At 39.0% G+C, this 20,547-nt stretch overlaps 1 protein-coding gene across 8 annotated transcripts in view; it reads left to right on the top strand.

The window, feature by feature from the left end:
* FRMD6 (FERM domain containing 6) overlaps window positions 1-20,547 on the top strand; it is a 240,516-nt gene that overhangs the window by 205,253 nt on the left and 14,716 nt on the right. For 4 of the 8 annotated variants that reach the window (XM_045450953.1, XM_045450952.1, XM_045450951.1 and 1 more), the window contains 8 exons: window positions 1,580-1,670; window positions 5,045-5,148; window positions 6,168-6,244; window positions 8,514-8,700; window positions 11,919-12,074; window positions 15,700-15,765; window positions 16,633-16,701; window positions 19,580-19,754. In XM_045450953.1, the coding sequence (XP_045306909.1) occupies window positions 1,580-1,670; window positions 5,045-5,148; window positions 6,168-6,244; window positions 8,514-8,700; window positions 11,919-12,074; window positions 15,700-15,765; window positions 16,633-16,701; window positions 19,580-19,754 (925 nt within the window). Of the gene's footprint in view, window positions 1-1,579; window positions 1,671-4,931; window positions 4,951-5,044; window positions 5,149-6,167; window positions 6,245-8,513; window positions 8,701-11,918; window positions 12,075-15,699; window positions 15,766-16,632; window positions 16,702-19,579; window positions 19,755-20,547 lie in introns of those variants that run through there. The other 4 variants (XM_045450954.1, XM_045450955.1, XM_045450956.1 and 1 more) reach the window with 3 other exon arrangements.

Here is a 20,547-nt window from a genome sequence, read left to right on the forward strand (position 1 = left end):
CAAATGGGCATCAGACACCTGCTTTTATCCATCAGACATTTACTGAGTGCCAACTATATATCTTAAAAATAAGATAAGACACGATCCCAGCTTCATTGAGTTCCTGGTGCTTCTAAGCAGTGGAATTGGTGCTCTTGGTCTTAAATAAATACCTTTTGCTCTTTCCGTTAGATAAGGTGCTTCAGATTAGTTGCCATTTAATAATGTGGAAAGAGCAGCAAACCTTCACTTGGAATTATCACCATTCTGCATTGTTTGGCTTTCAGTTATCAAGGGGTTTCAGGGGTCTCTTATTTTCTGAATCTGAGTCACATATTAAGGTATGATAAAAAGTCATGAATTCAGAGTTAATTTAGAATTTATCATTAAAACTGTAAGTGGCATCAGTATCATTGCAAGTATAGTACAAGTGAGGGACAAATGCCCCACATAATATATATAGCTGAAATGATAAACTGTCATGTTGTATATATTTTAAAATACACATTTGGAAATATTTTAATACTTAAATGAGCAAAGTTGTGAGTTGCTGCTTTTGCCATTACTAGCTTATATGACTTTAAGCTTTGTGGGTTTTTCGTTCGTTCTTTCTTTCTTTCTTTCTTTCTTTCTCTTTCTTTCTTTCAGAGAGAGCAGGGTAGGGGCAGAGAGAGAGAATACTAAGCAGGCTGTGCACTGTCAGCACAGAGCCTGTTGTGGGGCTTGAACTCATGAACCATGAGATCATGACCTGAGCTGAAATCACCAGTTGGACGTTTAACCTACTGAAGAACATGACATAACATGAACAAATTGACCATAACATGAAGAAATCATCCATAACATGAAGAAATTGACCTGTATGGTCTCTTAAAGTCAGCTCTAAGCTTTAGTGATTCTGAATTCAATGAGACAGACCCAACAGAATTACTGCCCCCCCAAATACTTTATTAAATATTGGAGAAATCATTAAAACTGTGTCTGTTAAAGACTATGTTGTTATTCAACATGCGACTTTTCAGGATAGCCTATTCAGAGTTCCAAATTGATATGATTTTTTATGGTTGAATTATACTAGGACTTAGAAAGGACCCTTGTTTAGGTACTTAAAAGGTATAAAACAATAAAATTAAGATAAATAAAAGCTAGTTATTCACTCATTCACTCATTGTAATAATATCTAAGTATTTTGCTTAGACCATCAAGAAGAAAACCTTCCTTGTAAAGATACCTGCCTAATTCATGCTTCTGATAATCTGAGTAGGCTGTTTTGGGTACCTTCTGAAATATTTACCATGCGCCATGGGTTTAGAATTAAGGCCTCGTCAATGTGTCATAAGATTTATGAGTCTTGTACAAGATTGCATTGGTACTTTATTGCCATGTTGTAAAAATTCGTATTGTGATAATCAGTATTGAAACACAACGCAGATTAAAGCAATTTCCATGAACCAACAGCGGTTTTGCTAGTGTCGGCTTGTCCTTTCAAGGCATATATTCAGGGTGTATTAAATTGCCTGATTGTGGCTCAGTATTTGGGTTTGAGTGACTTGTTGTCTCAAGTTGTGTTTTTTGTGTGCTTGTTTGTTTTTCTCTACAGGTTAAAATTCTGTGTCACCAGTTGCTGGTCCAGGTGTGTGACCTACTCAGGCTAAAGGACTGTCACCTGTTTGGACTCAGTGTTATACAAAGTAGGTCTTAGTCCCATCTCTGATAGATTTAGCCAGCTGTCACCGAGGAAGTGATATTTTATAGCTGGCTGTGACTTGATTTGGGCGTATTGTGATAAGATTGTGATTGGTAAAATACCCATAAATTCATTATCATTTTTAGTCTACTATTTGTGTTTTGATCTTAACTGTTGTGTATTTCTTACAAGACTTAGAATTTTAGGCCGTGTATCATGGTTTGAACTTAAAAATCGGTTTCTTTTCAGGAGTCTAAATTTTGTATTTGTTCTTTTCTGTTTTAATGAACCATGCTTGATTTTTGTTTCCTTGCACTCAGGGAACAGCTGTAGCTAGTAGGAAATTATCTTGCATGTTTTTGTAATTTGTTTCATAATTTTTGACATTAAAAAACTTAGGCATAAGAAAAATGGCTTTCGTCTATTCAAGTTTTCTTGCTGTTGACCATATAGTATAACAAAGTGATCTATTAATTTGCTCTTGTTTCCTGTTTTTCCCTCTTAACACCTTCTCCTTTTCTTCCAATCAGACTATAAGACTTAAAGATGGGGGATCAGTTTCTACTTTTACTTTATGTGAAGGCTTTCTTCACATGAAGCCTCCTCCACCTGCCCACTCCCATAATACCTTAGAGTTAAGTTCCCAGGGTTTACCTGCAGCCTTTCCTTATAAGCTTTTTCTTTCAAGTCATATGTTTAAATTTCTCTAATTTACCCTTATGCAAAAAACCTTTTCTATCTTTGCTCAGTTTTTCAAGAATACTTTTTTTTGTGAAATGTATTTAATTACATTTTATACTTGTAGATGAATCATATTCTACTACTGGAATCGGCTTAAATTTAAAGGCTTATGACATCTTGAGAATCTGGTTAATACCATAAAAAGCTTAGATCTGCCAAGTTAGAAAGTGTATCATGATCAGCCCTTCTCCTCCAAAATATGAACCATCTTCAGCTGTCTTTTTGGAGAAGCCAGAGAGCTTGGAGCAGGGAACACCTCAGGAACCAATGAATCAACCATTTGCTCTTCAGTTTTTTTCCTGTAGTAGTTAAAGCAATAAAAGCACAGATGCTTAGCTCTGTGTTTCTATTAGTACATCCCTCCGTCATTCTTTCAAGGAAGGGTTTGGGAGAAATAAGATGCTCTATAGATTCTAAAAATTGTTTCTTTTATTCTAAACTCAAAATTAATTCTTTCTTACTGCCACGACAGCCAGATTGTTGATCTGTGTTGTTTAACAAGTCAGTCTAATAAAACCAGTTTATGGCTTCCTTAGATTTCAAAATATGAGTTTTTAAGATCTCTTTTTAAAAATTTTTTTTTTCAACGTTTATTTTTGGGACAGAGAGAGACAGAGCATGAATAGGGGAGGGGCAGAGAGAGAGGGAGACACAGAATCGGAAACAGGCTCCAGGCTCTGAGCCATCAGCCCAGAGCCTGACGCGGGGCTCAAACTCACGGACCGCGAGATCGTGACCTGGCTGAAGTCGGACGCTTAACCGACTGCGCCACCCAGGCGCCCCAAGATCTCTTTTTTAAAAGAGAGATTGTAGTGTGGCAAAAGAACATTGAAAAAGGACGCAGATGACCTTGTTCCAATTCTAGTTCTACCACTAGCTAGCTAGGTAGCTTTAGAAATGTCACTTGACTTCTCTCGACTTCAGTTTTCTCAGGTGTCAGCTGGAGATTTCTTCACCCACTTTGCAGACTTCTGATATATGCTTTAGAATTCTTAAAATATAAAGCCATGATCAGACTGTCAGATGGCAGAGATATGGTGGTAGTTTAAAAGTATGTGCTATTAGGCTGAACAGTCTCCATTCTGTTCATTATATTGCTTCTTCAGATGGGAATTCAAGCCAAACACAAACCATATTCAACAGGAAGGTTGTCTGGTCTTGTTCACTTCATGTTTAACTGGTAGCATGTGAGATATGGGAGATAATTTGGCTGATCTGATAAGTGGATTTAAGTAGCATCCTTTTGGTTTTTTTTGTTTTGTTTTTGTTTTGTTTTGGTCTCTGGGACCTCTTATCCCTTTCATTCAAATTGGCTGGCTTAATATGCCATTTATAGACAGAGAAACTCTACCCTTCCTGTTCTCTTATGGCTCTTTTTCAAGCAAACATCTCCAGCATTCAGTCAGGAGTGACAGTGTAGTCAGGTCTGTTATCCTTGGAGAAGTCAAAGAGACACCCTTCCCTTCCAGAGTGAGTACATTTTTATGCAGAGCTTTCCACGAGGATGCTGCCTTAGTGATGGTTAGAGAAAAAGGACTAAACTATTTTAAAAAGATTTACAACTTTGTACAAGATAGGAATGCTGAAGGTTTCTGTTGTGAAATATCTCTCTTTTAAAATATTCTCTTGGGGGGGCGCCTGGGTGGCGCAGTCGGTTGGGCGTCCGACTTCAGCCAGGTCACGATCTCGCGGTCCGTGAGTTCGAGCCCCGCGTCCGGCTCTGGGCTGATGGCTCAGAGCCTGGAGCCTGTTTCCGATTCTGTGCTTCCCTCTCTCTCTGCCCCTCCCCCGTTCATGCTCTGTCTCTCTCTGTCCCAAAAATAAATAAACGTTGGAAAAAAAAAAAAATTTTTTTTAAAAAAATAAAATATTCTCTTGGGGAAATCTGAAAATTTTAATATTTTTTAACAGCTTGTCTTCATATGTTTAGATCATTGTTACATGGGTTTTTAGCAATCATGGTTTCTGTTCATCTTAAGAACATCATCTCCTTGAAGAAATACTTTAGCATTATTTTTTTTTTTTTGCATGAGATTCTTCTCATCTTTCCATGGGATCAGTCCAAAGACAGTGTGTTTTACCAGGGTGTGTTTTATGTGGAAAACACAGAGAAGAAATTGTCTTAAAGGATGTTCTTCACAAAGCGTGGGTCAGACCCGTCACTTGGAAATAGGCAATTATCCTCAATGTTGTCTCATTTCTTACATAGCAGTTAGGATGGTGTTTCTGCCCTGTTTCATTATTCTGCAGCTATGACAGGAGTCCTCTGTGAGCTAAGCAAAAGCATGTTTCTCTAAGAGCAAGTAAGCACAGAGTTGGAAGTTTGGCTATGCATTAGGATTGACCATAGAAACTTAGTAAAAGCAGGATGTTGAAGCTAGTATTTCTTCTAAATACTACATATTTTTAATAAGATGTGTTCTGTATTGCGAATGCAAAATAGTTTATAAAGAATCTCATTAATGTCTAGCCAACTTTTTGTCTTTTAGTATCTTGTTGATTGTTCACGTTTTGTATGTGAATTCAGAGCACATTCACAAATTGTGAGGCTTTTTTAAAGAACCCGTTTTTGTGTGTGTTTTCTTTAAAAAAAAATCATCTTTTCTTTATCATATTGCCTCCTTTTTTAATGTGCAGATAATGAACATGTCTATATGGAGTTGTCACAAAAGCTGTATAAATACTGTCCAAAAGAATGGAAGAAAGAGGCCAGCAAGGTACGACAATACGAAGTCACTTGGGTGAGATTACATTTATGAGCAAAACTATTTTGATTTTTTTAAAAGGTTTATTTTAGCTATTAGACATTAGAAAAATATTTAATTTTTTAAATTTTAATTCATAAAAACACTATGAAGTAGAGAATGGAAAAGGGAAATGTGTAAGTTCTAAAATGTCACATTAATAAAATATTAATAGCTTATAGCATATGATAGATTTCGGGTATCTGTTTAAATCATGTTGGATGATAACTTTTTAGTAATTTGGGGATAATACTTTGAAACGAGAACCATGGAAAAAGAACTTGCTTCTCTTCTGTGGCTATGTTAGCCATCAAAACTGATGTTCTAGAAGTTATTCCTAATTTTTAAATCTACTTTTACTGTACTTACCTTTGATACTTTATTACTTTATTATACTGGTGCCTTTATTTAATAAACATCAACTCCATTTACATGGGGCATCATTCACAGGGAATTTGCCTAGTGTTTCCACCATATTAATCAGGAATAAGTCCCCAGTGTCTAATCCTAGATCCTCTGATTTGTATTTAAGAATTCTTGGAATAAACGGGAAGGCTACTTGGAAGCTAACTACAAAGTAAGGAACATTAAAGTCTAGATAAACAAACAGCATATTAGAATTTGGTATGTGGAATGTCAGAGGAACAAGAGAACATTTGTAATGAGGAGCAAATGGTCACCACAGGGGATAGAGCTGAGAGAGGAACTGGATCTCAACTAGAAATTTCCACTGGCATTTATTTTTATCTTCCCTTATGTTGTCATTGGCATTACAGTGAATGAGTATCAAATACATGATGATGCTTTATAACTTCCCAGTTTTGTATGAACTTAATATCCATAATGGACAACTGTCTACCCTCTGCCCAGCCACCACCACCACCCAGCCCCATTAGAAGTAGATAAAACCTTTCAAGGTTTAAAAGTATCTTGTAAATAATGGTATTTTGTTGCGTTTAAAACCCGTTTTGCAGTTACTAAAAATAGCTTTCTTTTTATATGTGTCTTTGTTTTAGGGTATTGACCAATTTGGACCTCCTATGATCATTCACTTCCGTGTGCAGTACTATGTGGAAAATGGCAGATTGATCAGGTATGAGGACAGGGAGAGACTCTAAACCTTCACTTCCACAAGCACTCACCTTCTAACATAACCATATAAAGTTCTTGTGTGTATTTGTCTCCATCTGCTAGAATACACATTTCAAAAGAGCAAGGATTTTAAAAGAAATCTTTGTGTACACTCATGTATCCTCAGTTCCTAGAAAAGAGGCACAGTAAGCACTCTAAATATTTGTGGAATGAATGAATGAATGGATGAATGATAATGTTAGACTATTGGTGAAAATGGTAACAATGTCACTGCCTCACATTGTCTGTACTCCCCATTTTCGATAACCAGTCATTCACCAAAAAGAAGATATTTCATTCAAGAAGGAACTAGCACTTTTGTGAAGAATGGAGAAATTAATTAAAGGACTGTATTCTTTTCTGGTGGTGAGATGGGGAGTAGGGCAGCAGCAAGAACTCTCTCCTGTAAAAATGGGGTCGATATAGCCTGGTTTTCTTTCCACCTTTGGGGTCTTGCTTCTGTTCTTGGCAGGGGCCTTAAAGCTAAGATTACACCCGGTGGAGCTATCCTGTGAGAATCTTAGATGCAGTTTGGCAAGGGCAGGTAATTGATTCTTCTTCTGGAGGTGGGTGCATGAGCAATTCTATGCTACTGATACAGACTCAGAATTTACCATTTCAAAAGCTCAGTTTATCATTTGCATAGGAGGATTCAGTGCTGGAAAGCTTTCAGAGTTGGTTTTGTTAATGGATAGAAAATGCTGATGGAAAATACTAGAAATGTGAACTCTGTTTTCCTTATTTACTTTCAAACTCTGAGAAACTCCATTAAAAGATACAAAGATACATTTGGCTAATAAGTTATATGTGAGATCTGCTCTTAATATTTGTGTTATTGCCATATGTAAATTAAAAAGTAAAGAATATTAGCCCATAAATAATTTTTTCTAAAGGCCAAGAAACTTTCTTAGTTATTTGGAGTTTATGTAAAATTTTTGCTCAATTTACCTACTAAGTATGGAATGTGCTGAAAAGAAGGAAAATACATTATTTAGCCACAAATTAACCCCCTGGGGCTAATGAATGTTTAATTCATCCCTGTACTTCTGCTCTTTTCCCCAGGGATGAACTAGTCCAAACACTGTGTGGTCAGCATTATAAAAAGAAATGCCTTGAAAAGTACTCTGTCCCATGGGGAAAAAATTACATAAATGCTTTATTTTTAAACTCATCATACTTAAACATGATCTTAGTTAAAATAAACTCATGTTTTTATTGTCATCAGCTAATGCATTATAAATCTCAGGTAAACCTTTGACTTAAACTAATAGGGGAGGCAAGTAAGCTCATTAAATACACACACACACACACACATACACACACACACACACACACACTTTTTTTTTTTTTTCTTGCATTTTTACTTTGATCACAAAGGCATCCCATTTGCCTGTGACATTTTTTGGAGCTTGACCATGTTTTTCCCCAGTCAGCACTTCTTATTCAATGTATTTAATGGGAACTATATTTATTTCTGACTTCAACGGATTGTAATGAGTGCACTAGTAGGATTTCCATCTGTGAGGAGTATCATGACTGTCATAACATGTTCCTATAAAACCACACCCATAAAGTAACATCCACTTAATTAAAAAAAAAAAGAGAGAGAGAGGGAGAGAGAGATTTAAAGCAAGCTTTTTTTTTTCCAGTTCATTCTGAGAAAGAAAACAAAACACTATAGTTTTTTTTAATGGGCATTTAAACAGAAATTTTTTTATAAGGACCTTAGGGCATTTGTAATGTGCTGAGCTGAAAAACAAAACAAAACAGAGGAGCAAAACATTAAAGCCAGGATTGTCCCCTCAGATTTGTCCTTGTTTCTGTCATATGTGCCGCATTATTGCAGCAAAGTTACTTTAACGCAGACAACAAACGCCTAGGCTTCTAGAGTAACACTTGTTTCAGTGAAATATTTACCATGTTGGAATGGATGATTCAGATCTTGCTTCCATTCTCCGAATGAATTAAATGTTATAGGCCTCAGGAAATGTTATTTTTGCCTGTTGGGGTAGTCAGACTTGGAGTCCTACCTCCCTGCAACCTGGGTGAGGCAGCAATCAGGTATTAGCCTCAACCCCCCACCCACTTTTTTTCAAGGAGTGTGGAGGGAGGAAGAGGGAACAGAAACAGAAGAGCTCTTGTCACCAGATGGATAGCAGGATTTGGGTTCTGTTTACACGCCATTGGATTGTTCCATCAAATGTGAGTTCTGTTTTCTTTTATTTTCCTAGTGACAGAGCAGCAAGATACTATTATTACTGGCACCTGAGAAAACAAGTTCTTCATTCTCAGTGTGTGCTCCGAGAAGAGGCCTATTTCCTGCTGGCAGCCTTTGCCCTGCAGGCTGATCTTGGGAACTTCAAAAGGAATAAGCACTATGGAAAATACTTTGAGCCGGAGGCTTACTTCCCATCTTGGGTAGGCACTGTTTTCAAGTTTTAAAGTGTTTTCTCTAGCACATTTCTAGTTCATTATGCTGCTACTCAGGTTGCTTCAAGAAATGGGAACACAGATGTTTGTGGCCAGTAAAACCCTTCATGATGCCCAGATAGAAGTTTAACACTTAAGAGCATTGTACACATGATCTCTTGATATATTTGATCTGCTCCTTCCAGTTAAAGGGGAAGAGGATTTCTGTCCATCCTAAATGTGATGGAACTTGGAAATTACCAGCCTTCTTTTGGCAGGTGCTTGGTCTTTACTTTCTTATTTACTTTTAATTCAAGCATCATTTTCCTCCCTTTGAAGGGAGAAAAACATTACACTTTGAAAAGTAAGATCATTCACAGCTTTTCCTATGTTGAGAAAACAAATTAAATAGTCACTTTGCCCTGACCGCCATCTCCTCCACTCTCGAGAGAGGAACCACGCCTTTACGGCAGCAGGCAAATTTAGGTTATTCGAACTGTCTCAACTGTCCTTTCTCCGCCCAACCCTGCCCATGTCTGTGCCCACCCTTCCTCCAGGCCTCTGTTGAAAATCTGATTTTTTTACCTTATTTCCCAGATACACTCCTCAACACAATTCCATCTGCTTTCTGTCCCCGACGCTCCCCTCCACTCCTCATGCTGTCCCTACGGTCACCAGTGACCTTTAAGTTGCCAAATTCTGTGGACACTTTCCACTTCTTTTCTCGGCTGCATTTGACATAGAACCACTCTCATTTGGAGATCTCCTCCAAACGAATGCTTTTCTTTTTTTTAACAACCACCTATGTGCCAGTAGCTCCCAAATCTGTTTCTCTCCTCTGTGTCCATGAGACAGCTGTTTACCCATAGGCACCTCAAACTCAAAATGTCCCAAGTCAACTTCATCTTTCTCCCACCTGATTTCATGTATTCCTGCCTCTGTGTCCCTAATGTCAGCTAGTAGCACTGCCATCCACCCAGTCACCCAGAAACTTGAGTTTCCTGCAGAGGTCTCCCCATCACCCTTCTTTCTCCCTGCCCTGCCCAAACCAACCGAAACAACCTAGAACATAAAATACTTGATTACCCGTCACCAGCTTAAGAAATCAAATTCTCTTGAAGTTTCCTTGTGGTAGACTTCCTGAATGTTTGTCATGTGCCCTCCCCAGCGTCCTTGCTCCCGTCCCCCAGGTTCCAGCTCTCATCAGCACTCAGCAGCACTGCTGAGGGGGCTTGTTGTCTTTGCCTCTGTCTTTAGAGCTTGCGGATGAGTGGATTTTGCTCCTGATTTAAATCTTCAGGGGCTTCCCTCTCACCTACAGAGTGAAAGCCAGGCTCCCATACATAACCGAGGAACTTTCCAGGATCTGATCTCTGCCAGCCTTTCCAGCTTCCTTTCAGGTTGTCCTGCACCTTGAATTTTATGCTCTAACAACATCCAGCAATCCCTATGTCTCCAAACGCCCTGTGGTATTTTGCACTTCTGGCCTTTCTTCCTGAAGTTCCCTTAGCCAACAGAACCCCTCTCCCTGTTTGACCTGGCCAACTCCTGTTCATTCTCCAAGACTCTGCTCAGATGTATTTCCTTCTGGGCAGACTGGCTAGGTACTCAATGCCCCTCCTCTGGGCTCTAGAAGCCCCCGCTATGCATAGTGTTTTACATCTTATTTTCTGTTTATCTTTTGCCTCCAGTGAACTGTTTATTAGTATATTCTAAAGGGCAGGCTTAAACTACACCTTTTCTGTCTCTTCAGCACTTCACATTGAGGTGCTCAATATAAATTTTTGTGGACTGATTGCCAGCATGTCGGTTGTTAAAGAGAAACCACAAAAGGTATCAAGCTTTTACATATCAGTGTCTGTGGAACCCAAATTAGCCTATGTTTATATCCAGTAACTTGCTGAATCTCGGTCTTTTAAATCAGATCTTCCCAGTCAGTGCGCCATAGCTTCCAGAGCACTGAGATACAAGTTTCTTCAACCTTTGAGATCACCAAAGCCACTTACTTCAGTGCCCTTGCAAATATTATTTTCTGTGTGTTCTTTGAGCCGAGAAAAGTTAACAAATACTAATTTAGGTGATCTCCATGTAAAAGGAGTCTGAAAGAAAAATCTGTAACTTGAGTTCTCAGCAATATTAAATAGCCAGCAATCTATCATGTTTAAACAATAGGAAGAAACAAAATGTCAATATCTATAAAAACATTTAAAACTAAAAATTCTTTAATTATTTTTTATTCTGATGATTTTAAGCACTACTCTTTTTGCTCTCTTTGCATAATCCTTTCCATGTTTTATAATCCTTATGAAATCGGCTAAGATTTTTTTTCAATTTTTTAAATATTTTTATTTATTTTTGAGACAGAGAGAGACAGAGCATCAGCAGGGGAGGGGCAGAGAGAAAAGGAGATACAGAATCCAAAGCAGGCTCCAGTCTCTGAGCTATCAGCACAAAGCCTGACATGGGGCTCGAACTCACGGACTGTGAGATCATGACCTGAGCTGAAGTCGGACGCTTAACCAACTGAGCCACCCAGGCGCCCCTTGGCTAAGATTTTTAACTAATCTTAGCCTGCAGCTGCTGGATACTATATGTTTTGGGCATTGAAAGGCCCAGGCTACTGTCCGTTGAAAAACTACGCCATAGTGAATTGCAATGAATGTTTGAATGAAATTGTTTCCTCACAAATACTCAAATAGAGTGTTCACATCAGCCTTTTATGCAAAAACCAAAAATGTTTCAGAAAATTCCTCCCAGTCCCCTGCCTTCTTTGGATTAACATTTAGAACCTCCCACTCTGTGGCTGTAATTTTAGAAGAGTTAAGTAGGATCCAGAACCTGAAGATGTGTTGACAGTAGATGTATTTCATAGTACCAATAATTTTGCAAGTATAAACAGTGATGTGTACAAAATTTTGCAAGTTTGCATGTTTTTTTTTTTTTTTCTTGGTGAGTTTAAAGCCAAGAGAACATATTTTTCTCATTTCTTGTGATTTTTCTTCTCAGATATACAGCTAAATTGACTTTGGAGCTTCTAGTACTAGCTGATTCAGCCTAGTAACATAACAGATGGTGAAAACAGAATACAAGTGGGAAATTTCCTGGTGGAAATTAGCCAGTTTCCATGACCTATGTTAGGTCCTTGTCCTTTCATCATTTGGGGGACAAGGGTAGGACTCCCATCACTCCAACAGATGTGGCAGTGCATACCCATTGTATTCCAACAGGTTGTTTCCAAGAGAGGGAAGGACTACATCCTGAAGCACATTCCAAACATGCACAAAGATCAGTTTGCGCTAACAGCTTCCGAGGCTCATCTTAAATACATCAAAGAGGCCGTCCGACTGGATGATGTTGCCGTTCATTACTACAGATTGTATAAGGTACAAAACTGCAGTCAGCCTGCAGCTTTTGGTTGTTGTTGTGAAATGTTTGTTTATTTTTGAGAGAGAGTGAGTGGGGGAAGGGCAGAGAGGGAGGACAGAGGATCCAAAGCAGGCTCTGCGCTGACAGCAAAGAGCCTAATGTGGGGCTTGAACTCGTTAAAGAGCTGTGAGATCATGACCTAAGCCCAAGTCGGAGACTTAACCCACTGAGCCACCTAGGCACCCAAGTCTGCAGCTTCTGAAGACAAAATACCTTCATGATTTGAAGAAGCTTTTATTAAAAGTTGTCATATCGGGGCGCCTGGGTGGCACAGTCGGTTAAGCGTCCGACTTCAGCCAGGTCACGATCTCGCAGTCTGTGAGTTCGAGCCCCGCGTCAGGCTCTGGGCTGATGGCTCAGAGCCTGGAGCCTGTTTCCGATTCTATGTCTCCCTCTCTCTCTGCCCCTCCCCCGTTCATGCTCTGTCTCTCTCTGTCCCAAAAATAAATAAACGTTGAAAAAAAAAAAAAAAGTTGTCATATCATTTTTTAGTGGGCTTTTTTTTTTTTTTTTTAAAAAGGATTCATGTGAACTGTTTCTCATGGTAGTTCAGTCTTCGAGTTAATGATGCTTTTCCTCAGGCCTGGGAGCTTGATAGAGTCCCTTTATAATGGTTCTAATACTGAGATGCCAAGTGGCTTCAAATCGTGAGTCTGGCTTTTCAGTGACTATGAAATAGTTATTTTTCCCCTTTCCAAATCTGCATCTCTGCCTTGGGGACTAACATTTGCAACTTTTTTGATCAGTAATTTTTAATGTTCCTCTAAGTGAAGCCGTACTTGCACTGTATCCATTAATTAGAAGAACGACCACAACAGCTAGTGTTTACTGAGTATTGTTTTTATGGGGCACGCTTTATTTTCTTTTTTAAATCCTCACAGTTCTATAAAATAGAAGCTGTAATATTCATTGTACAGATGAGGAAACAGACCAAAGACCACAAAACTAGCAAGGGGCAGAGCCAGGATTCAACCCAGGTCTACTTGACTAAAGGAATTCGTGGATAAAAATACTGCCCAGCACATGTTAAGAATGATGTTAAGTTGTTACCATTATCATTGTTATTAATGTGCTTCTTATTACTACTATACCCTTTGTGGTAAGTTTAGCATAACTAGACCATTGGAGACTAGGCTGTAGTTTGGATATGTTACTGGATGATCTTCTTGTCTGGTTCAGAAAACGTAATTAGGTACCAAAGAATGGTATTTTTTGTTTTCTCACTTCTGTGCCCAAGAGATGAAATTGTTAATGTCCTGTCATCCTTGAGAGGCATAATTGAGTTCTTTAAGATCTCTTTGGCCAAATTCCTGAAGGACGGAGTTGTTTGTTTCCTTGAGTGATTTCATTTGTGACACCTCAGTTTATATGAGAAAATGCAAATAAATGGCATTTGACAATCAGTTTATATTTTAAAATGTACAGGAAATACGAATGGTGTATAAGAAGGAGTGAGTGTAGCTTTAGAGTCAGATATCAGAAACCCTGCATCACCACTTTTATGGGATCCTAGGCAAATAGAACTATAATTCTGGGCCATCTATTAAGTGGGAATGGTTCAATACATCTCACGAGGTTGGGAAAATTCTATGATGTAATGAATCTGAAATAACCAGGTGGAATGTCTGGTACATTAATCAGTGCTCAATAAATACCAAGTGCTTCTCACTTGTTAGGGAAACATAGTATTTTAAAGAATCCTGTTAGGAATTTATCTTTTGCTTAAATGATTTACCTTTTATTTGCTTACGATGTGGTACTTCTACATGGCATAGAAAATGACTCTCTTGGGGTACCTGGGTGGCTCAGTCCGTTAAGTGTTGGATTTCGGCTCAGGTCATGATCTCACAGTCCATGAGTTCGAGCCCCGCATCAGGCTCTGTGCTGACAGCTCAGAGCCTGGAGCCTGTTTCGCATTCTGTCTCCCTCTGTCTCTCCCCTCCCCCACTTGTGCTCTGTCTCTCTCTCTCTCTCTCTCTCTCTCTCTCTCTCTCTCTCAAAAGATCAATAAATGTTAAAAAATTTAAAAAAAAGAAAATGACTCTCTTATCTTCTTAAAGCAAGATAATTAATAATAATGAAACTGAATGAAGTGGGGAAATAGATATTGTTACCTCATGGGCGGAGTTTTCATTCTTTAGAGAAATCAAGTGGCAGCCATTAAAACTGCTCGTAAAGTGGAAATAAGGTAGACAGAGGACAGGAAACATTCTGGGGAGAAAAACTTCTGTGTCCCTCTCCCAGTAGTACATGCCTTGTGCCTGCACAGCCAGCATTTTTATGAGCACAATCTTATTTCAGGAAGCAATCAGAGTAGCCTTGAAGAGGAAATTGACCTAAACTCACAGTGATAGATTGATTTCTCCTGCTGAACCTATACTGTATGTGCCTTTCTTGATGTAAAAACATATTAGTTGGAGAAAACAGCCCAAATAGTGAAAATAGGCCATACCTTGTCTTTACTATACCAGATGAGGATGCATTTTCTAAAAATATTTCTTCCCATATTCTTGGGAACGCTGGCACTAAACATACTCATTTATTTTTATTGAGGAATTTCATAATGAAAATATTTTAGTTACTTTGTGATTTTATTTATCTTCTATTTTGAACTTCATACCTTATATCCCATTATTACATATGAGCACTCCAAAGATGTGGTCAAATTTCAGAGTACATTTAAAATTCAGAGAACATTTCAGGGGTTTTTGTCCCCTACACTCATTTTAGTTGATTTTTTATAGTTTAGCTGGTAGAATGTATATCATATTGGCAAGTGACAATTGAACTTTTTAGAAATAAGTATTTTCTTTCCAAACAAACTGAATATAAAGCTTTTACAGTTTTTTATCCTCATGGGATGACAGTCTTAAATATTTAGGCATGCTTCTGAATTTTGGCTTCAGAGGCAGGAGAGTTACATAGTTTGAAACCTATAAAATCTAATGCATCTCAGAATATATCTATGATATTAGATTCAAGATTTTGACATCTGAGAAAAGGAAAAGAACTAATAAATAAATAAATAAGCAGCAAAAATAGTATTGTTTACTAGAGTTTTCAGCGATGGCGGTATTTAGAATATTGTCAGATATGAAAGTGTATATAATATAGTAAAAACACTAATCCTTTGAAATCTCAGTGGTTTAAAAAGTAGAATATATCCTTGCTCATGTGTATGTGCTCATGATTTTCTTAAAGCTTATGGTAAGCTAGGGATGCAAAAAGATGAACAAAGTTATTTAAATTTTGTTTTTAATGTTTATTCTTGAGAGAGAGACAGAGCACGAGAGGGGGAGGGGCAGAGTGAGAGAGGGACACAGAATCTGAAGCAGGCTCCAGGCACTGAGCTGTTAGCACAGAGCCTGATGTGGGGCTCAAACTCAGGAGTTGTGAGATCATGACCTGAGCTGAAGTCGGATCCTTAATGGACTGAGCCACCCAGATGCCCCTGAATGAAGTTATTTTAAATCAAAAATTTTCTAATCAGATTTCTCCTGTTTTTTCCCTTTGGTGTTTAATTGTCCATTGTACAAAAAAAAAAAAAAACCACTACTGTTTCATACGATTTTATTTCTATAGGATAAAAGGGAAATTGAAGCTTCTCTGATGCTTGGACTGACCATGCGGGGAATACAGATTTTTCAGGTCAGTAAATGAGAAATGAGTGTCAAGTGGCATCCGCCATGTCTCATGTTGACAGTGTACCTGTGTGGTCCTTGGACAGGTTCACTGGTTCATTTCTGGCCATCGACTGGCCATTACTTCCTATTTGTCTAGTACAAATGGGGATGATGTAGGATAAATGAAGTGATACAGTCCAAACCTTGACAGTAATAAGTCCTCTAGAATAGAAAGTAATAAGCCCAAGATTGGCTCAGGTTCATCACTAACAGATCATTAACATCCAAACATTTTTCTTTGTGTGTTACTGATTTTAAATATCCTGATTATAATGCTCCTCTGGAGCGTTACAACTGTGTAAAGAAAAAAAAAATGACATCTTAATACAGTGGCAGACCACTGTATTTTAATTTTCATTACACTTTTCCGATACAGCCTGTCCCCTGTCCCTGTCACGCTTTTGCAGGTGGGATGGTATTATACCACAGCCATCAACAAGAAAGAGAGAATCCCTCTTTCTGTGAGACCAGGGAGAATATAAGAATCTCTTATCTTGATGTAGGCACAATATCCAATTATGAAAGTCTGAGTGCCTTATCTCATCTCTCCAATGCCTGAGTCTTTTTGGATTTTTTATTTAAATTTATGGATAGGCTCAAAGGGAAAAGGTTGCTTTGAAAGGCCAGTTAATGCAGTCACTCAGGAACCCAAAGCTACAGAATTGTCTCACTAATCTTTTAATTACTGTCTGAACATCTCCAAAGAGAGTTGAGGACCTCTTTCAGATTTTAATTACTGTATTTTAGTTTTCTGGGAGAGAAGTTAGAGCCATTTTAAAGTGTCTGGCAGTTTCCTCAGTAACTCTGTATGCATTAAAATTTTTTTCCACAGAATTTAGATGAAGAGAAACAATTACTTTATGATTTCCCCTGGACAAATGTTGGAAAGTTGGTATTTGTGGTAAGTTTAAAGTAACTGACTAAAGAAAAATTGCTCAGTTGTTTGTTTTTGTGGATTTTCGTTGTTCCCTGTTTTGTTTTTAAAAATAATGCTGTGACAGGCACAAAAGCTGATGTTTTTTTTAAAAAGTTGAAAATGAAGACAACTCACTTTCTTATATTCTTATGTATGTGCTCTATTCGTTGCCACTCATAGGTCATGAATCTAAAATTAAGGAATTTTACAGCAAAAGAAATTATTTATTTAATTTGTGAGTCTGGTCCCCACCGTGCTATCCTAAGTTATTCTAGTTGCAGAAGAAATGTAGTGGGGGAATGTGCAAGATGACTTCAGCAAAGAGAATGATTTTCAAAAGCCTACATCAGAGGGATCAGAAAACGGAAAGCCATAATCACAGGATAAATTACTCTTGGCGTGGGGGTAGGCCAGTTCTTTTGGAAGTTATTTCTTTTGAGCAAAGAATAAAGAGTGATATAAAAAGATGTTTCTATTAATATCTAACTCTTTGAAACTCATCATTATAAAGAAAGGTCTACAATTCTTAACAGGGAAAAAATGGTGTTATTTTTAGAATATTGAGAATAGTATCCTCTTTTTTGTTATAAGAGCAAATTCATGATTTTTCCCAGCTGTTTCTCTACTTTGCCGGCTCTATCCGGTTTGGGGCAGGGTTCAAAGAATTACAGTTAATAATATGTATATCTGGTGGTCATTAAAATCCATATTTTTTTCTTTGTTCAGAAATTGTTGGAAAAAAATACACAAAGGAGGAAGATAAGGATTTGTACACATACACAAATAAAGAAGATGGCCTATATAAATAAAGGGCTGTATTGCCAAAGAGCATTTGCATTCTGACTCCATACTGCCCTGTGAAGTCAAAGACCTGTTCCTGACTTTACATTATTTTAATTACTTGGGCCCAGTTCAATCTGATTTCACTTCACTCATACATCAAATGGGGCCCTACCTGCTTCCTCCTCACTTGCTCTCTCTCATTTAGGCCCTTTGTGAAAGGATCTAAGCTGTATGAAAATAAGCAAATTATTAGCCCATTACCCCAGTCATGTCCCAAATTGAGTAGACACAAAATGCATTTATGAAATTGAGTGTCTTAAGGGTCCTGGACACAGTGGTTCCTGAATCTAGTTTTGCATCAGTCTCATCTGAGGAGTTGGTTTTAGATAAAGATTTCTGGGCCTCATCCTCCTCCCCTAAGAGAGTTTTGATTCAGAGGGTGTGGGTTGAGGACTAGGCATCTATTTTAATGAACCTCCCAGATGATTCTTCTCACAGCCAGCCCAGTCCTGCCCCAGTCGTGTGACCTTGAGCAAGTTACTTAACCTCTGTGCATTGGTTTCTTTGTTCCCAAATGGAGATAATTGGTCCTCCCCCATAGACTGATTCGGAGGATTAAATGAGTCAATACCTGCCTAGTGCTCATTCAGTGTCAGTTATTACCATTCTAGCATTGGGATCCACTGGTGGTTCCTTTAAAATGAAAAATCGAGAGGTGAAAAATCCATTCCCAACCGAGATACACAGAGCCATATTGTTTTTTATTGACTTTAAGTGTGTGGTTAGAAGATGCCTCTCTCTGCTTTACTTCTCCCTTCTGGCTGAGAATCATTGTGTCCGCAGTATTCCTTATGCAATCCTGCTGCCCTGTTCTTTCATAGGAAAGGTGAAGGAATTGATAATTCCATTTCTGGGGCATCTGGATGGCTCCGTTGGTTAAGCTCTTGATTTCAGCTCAGGTCACATGATCTCACAGTTTTGTAAGGTCCAGCCCCAGGCCAGGCTTTGTGCTGACAGTGCAGAGCCTGCTTGCTTGGGATTCTTTCTCTCATTCTCTGCCCCTCCCTAGCTCAGATGCCTGTGTGCTCCCTCTCTCTCAAAATAAATAAACTTACAGTTTTCCATAACTATAAAAAACTGCCACTCTCACCCTCAGCTTATGTTAATGAACTTTATGTTAATGATCCCAAACTTAAACAATGAGATTCCTGGTATCTCTGATAGAAATACTTAACGGTACTTATATCTCTTCCTTTCTCTTTCCTGTCTCATCCCTTGAGCTGTCCCTCTAGCTTCCACCTATCCCCTCCCACCCACCCCCCCACCTTTTTTAAATAAACCGTACACCCAGTGTGGGGCTTGAACTTAACAATCCTGAGATCACGAATTTCATGTTCTACCAACTGAGCCAGCCAGGTGCCCCCCACCCAGCCTCCCTCTTTTATCCAGCTGAAGAAGTTTTCTGTATTTTCTTAACCCTAAAAAGGTATTTATAGTGTTTGCTCTTATAACTCCTCGTTTATTTCCTCCTCAGAGTTCATCACAAACTATAGTTATTTTATATATTTATGTTTATTTGCCATCTCTCCCACCAGAATGTATTTCTGTGAAGGTAGCGACCTCGTCTGTCCTATTCACTGTTGTTTTCTTGGTGACTAGCAGTGTTTGGTACCTAGTGTTTAACAAATATTTGAATGCATCACGCTTCTAGAATGTCATCTTGTTTGCTGAATTAGGGTGTTGGAATTGCATTTGAAGATGCTTTCATGATGAGCCCTTCTCTTCTCCATTGTATAAATGGCCTGACTAGCCAGAGAAACCAAAGATACTCCTCCACCGTCATACCCGGTCGGTGTCGACCGGATGACCCTGGCTAGACACTTCCCTGAGTTTTTGGTAATCCTTGTCCTGGGACCTTTTTGAAAAGGAAAACAGCAATTTATCTCTCGCTGAATTTTGAATGCAGCTTTATACGTCTCTTTTTGAATCTGCACTTCTCCTTACTAAAGAGAAAATGAAGGGGACCTTGGCAAATTAGAGACTTACCTTCCAAAAGCTGACTTGTGCTTTTGCTCCACAGGGTAAGAAATTTGAGATTTTGCCAGATGGCTTGCCCTCCGCCAGGAAGCTCATCTACTACACAGGGTGCCCCATGCGCTCCCGACACCTCCTCCAGCTCCTGAGTAACAGCCACCGCCTCTACATGAATCTGCAGCCTGTCTTGCGCCACATCCGGAAGCTGGAGGAGAACGAAGGTATGGCAGTGTTGGGGGGGAGAAGCACACACGGTGCCTTGGCCACCTCTGGCCCCTTAGTCTGTAGCTGCCATCAGTTGGGGCTTTAGACCCCTGCAAAATGGGATTCGAGGGCTGAGCCTCTCCAGATTCAGGGCCGTGTTCCGCCTCACATCTCACCACTGTCCCAGCACCTGTCCCAAATACCTGAGGTCATCCCTATCATTTAGCTATCCCCGAGTACAGTCTCTTTAACGTTTCCCCACACTTGCTTTGAAAATCCTTGCAAAAAGCCACCACATGAAGATGCAGGGCAAGATTTATCTGCGACTCCGAGCACCTTGGAATCTGGAATTTTTTCCAGTGCAATTACTCCTTAGATTAAAGTAACAATAAAGGTTGGAGACAGAAATGTCTCCAGTCTCTCTTATTGACTGCTGAGAGGACCCCAGGTCTGGGTCAGCAGGAACGACAAAGGAGAAAGAAGTTTTCTTCTTTTTTTTTTTAATGTTTATTTATTTTGAGAGAGAGAGGGAGAACGGGGAAGAGGCAGAAGGTGAAGGAGAGAGAGAGAATCCCAAGCAGTTTCCACGCTGACAGCACAGAGCCCAACGCGGTTCTCGACCCCACAAACTGTGAGATCATGACCTGACCTGAAACAAGAGTCCGACGCTTAACCAACTGAGCCACCTAAGCGCCCTGAAAGAAGTTTCCGTTTGAGGATTGTATCAGCCAGTCCTGTGGGAGCTTTGCTGAGATACATTTGGGGCCCCTGAAAAGGAGAATGAGTCACGGTAAGGAAGAGGAAGGCAGG

The sequence above is a fragment of the Leopardus geoffroyi genome, chromosome B3 (genome assembly GCF_018350155.1).
Source record: "Leopardus geoffroyi isolate Oge1 chromosome B3, O.geoffroyi_Oge1_pat1.0, whole genome shotgun sequence".
NCBI classification, from domain to species: Eukaryota; Metazoa; Chordata; class Mammalia; order Carnivora; family Felidae; genus Leopardus; species Leopardus geoffroyi.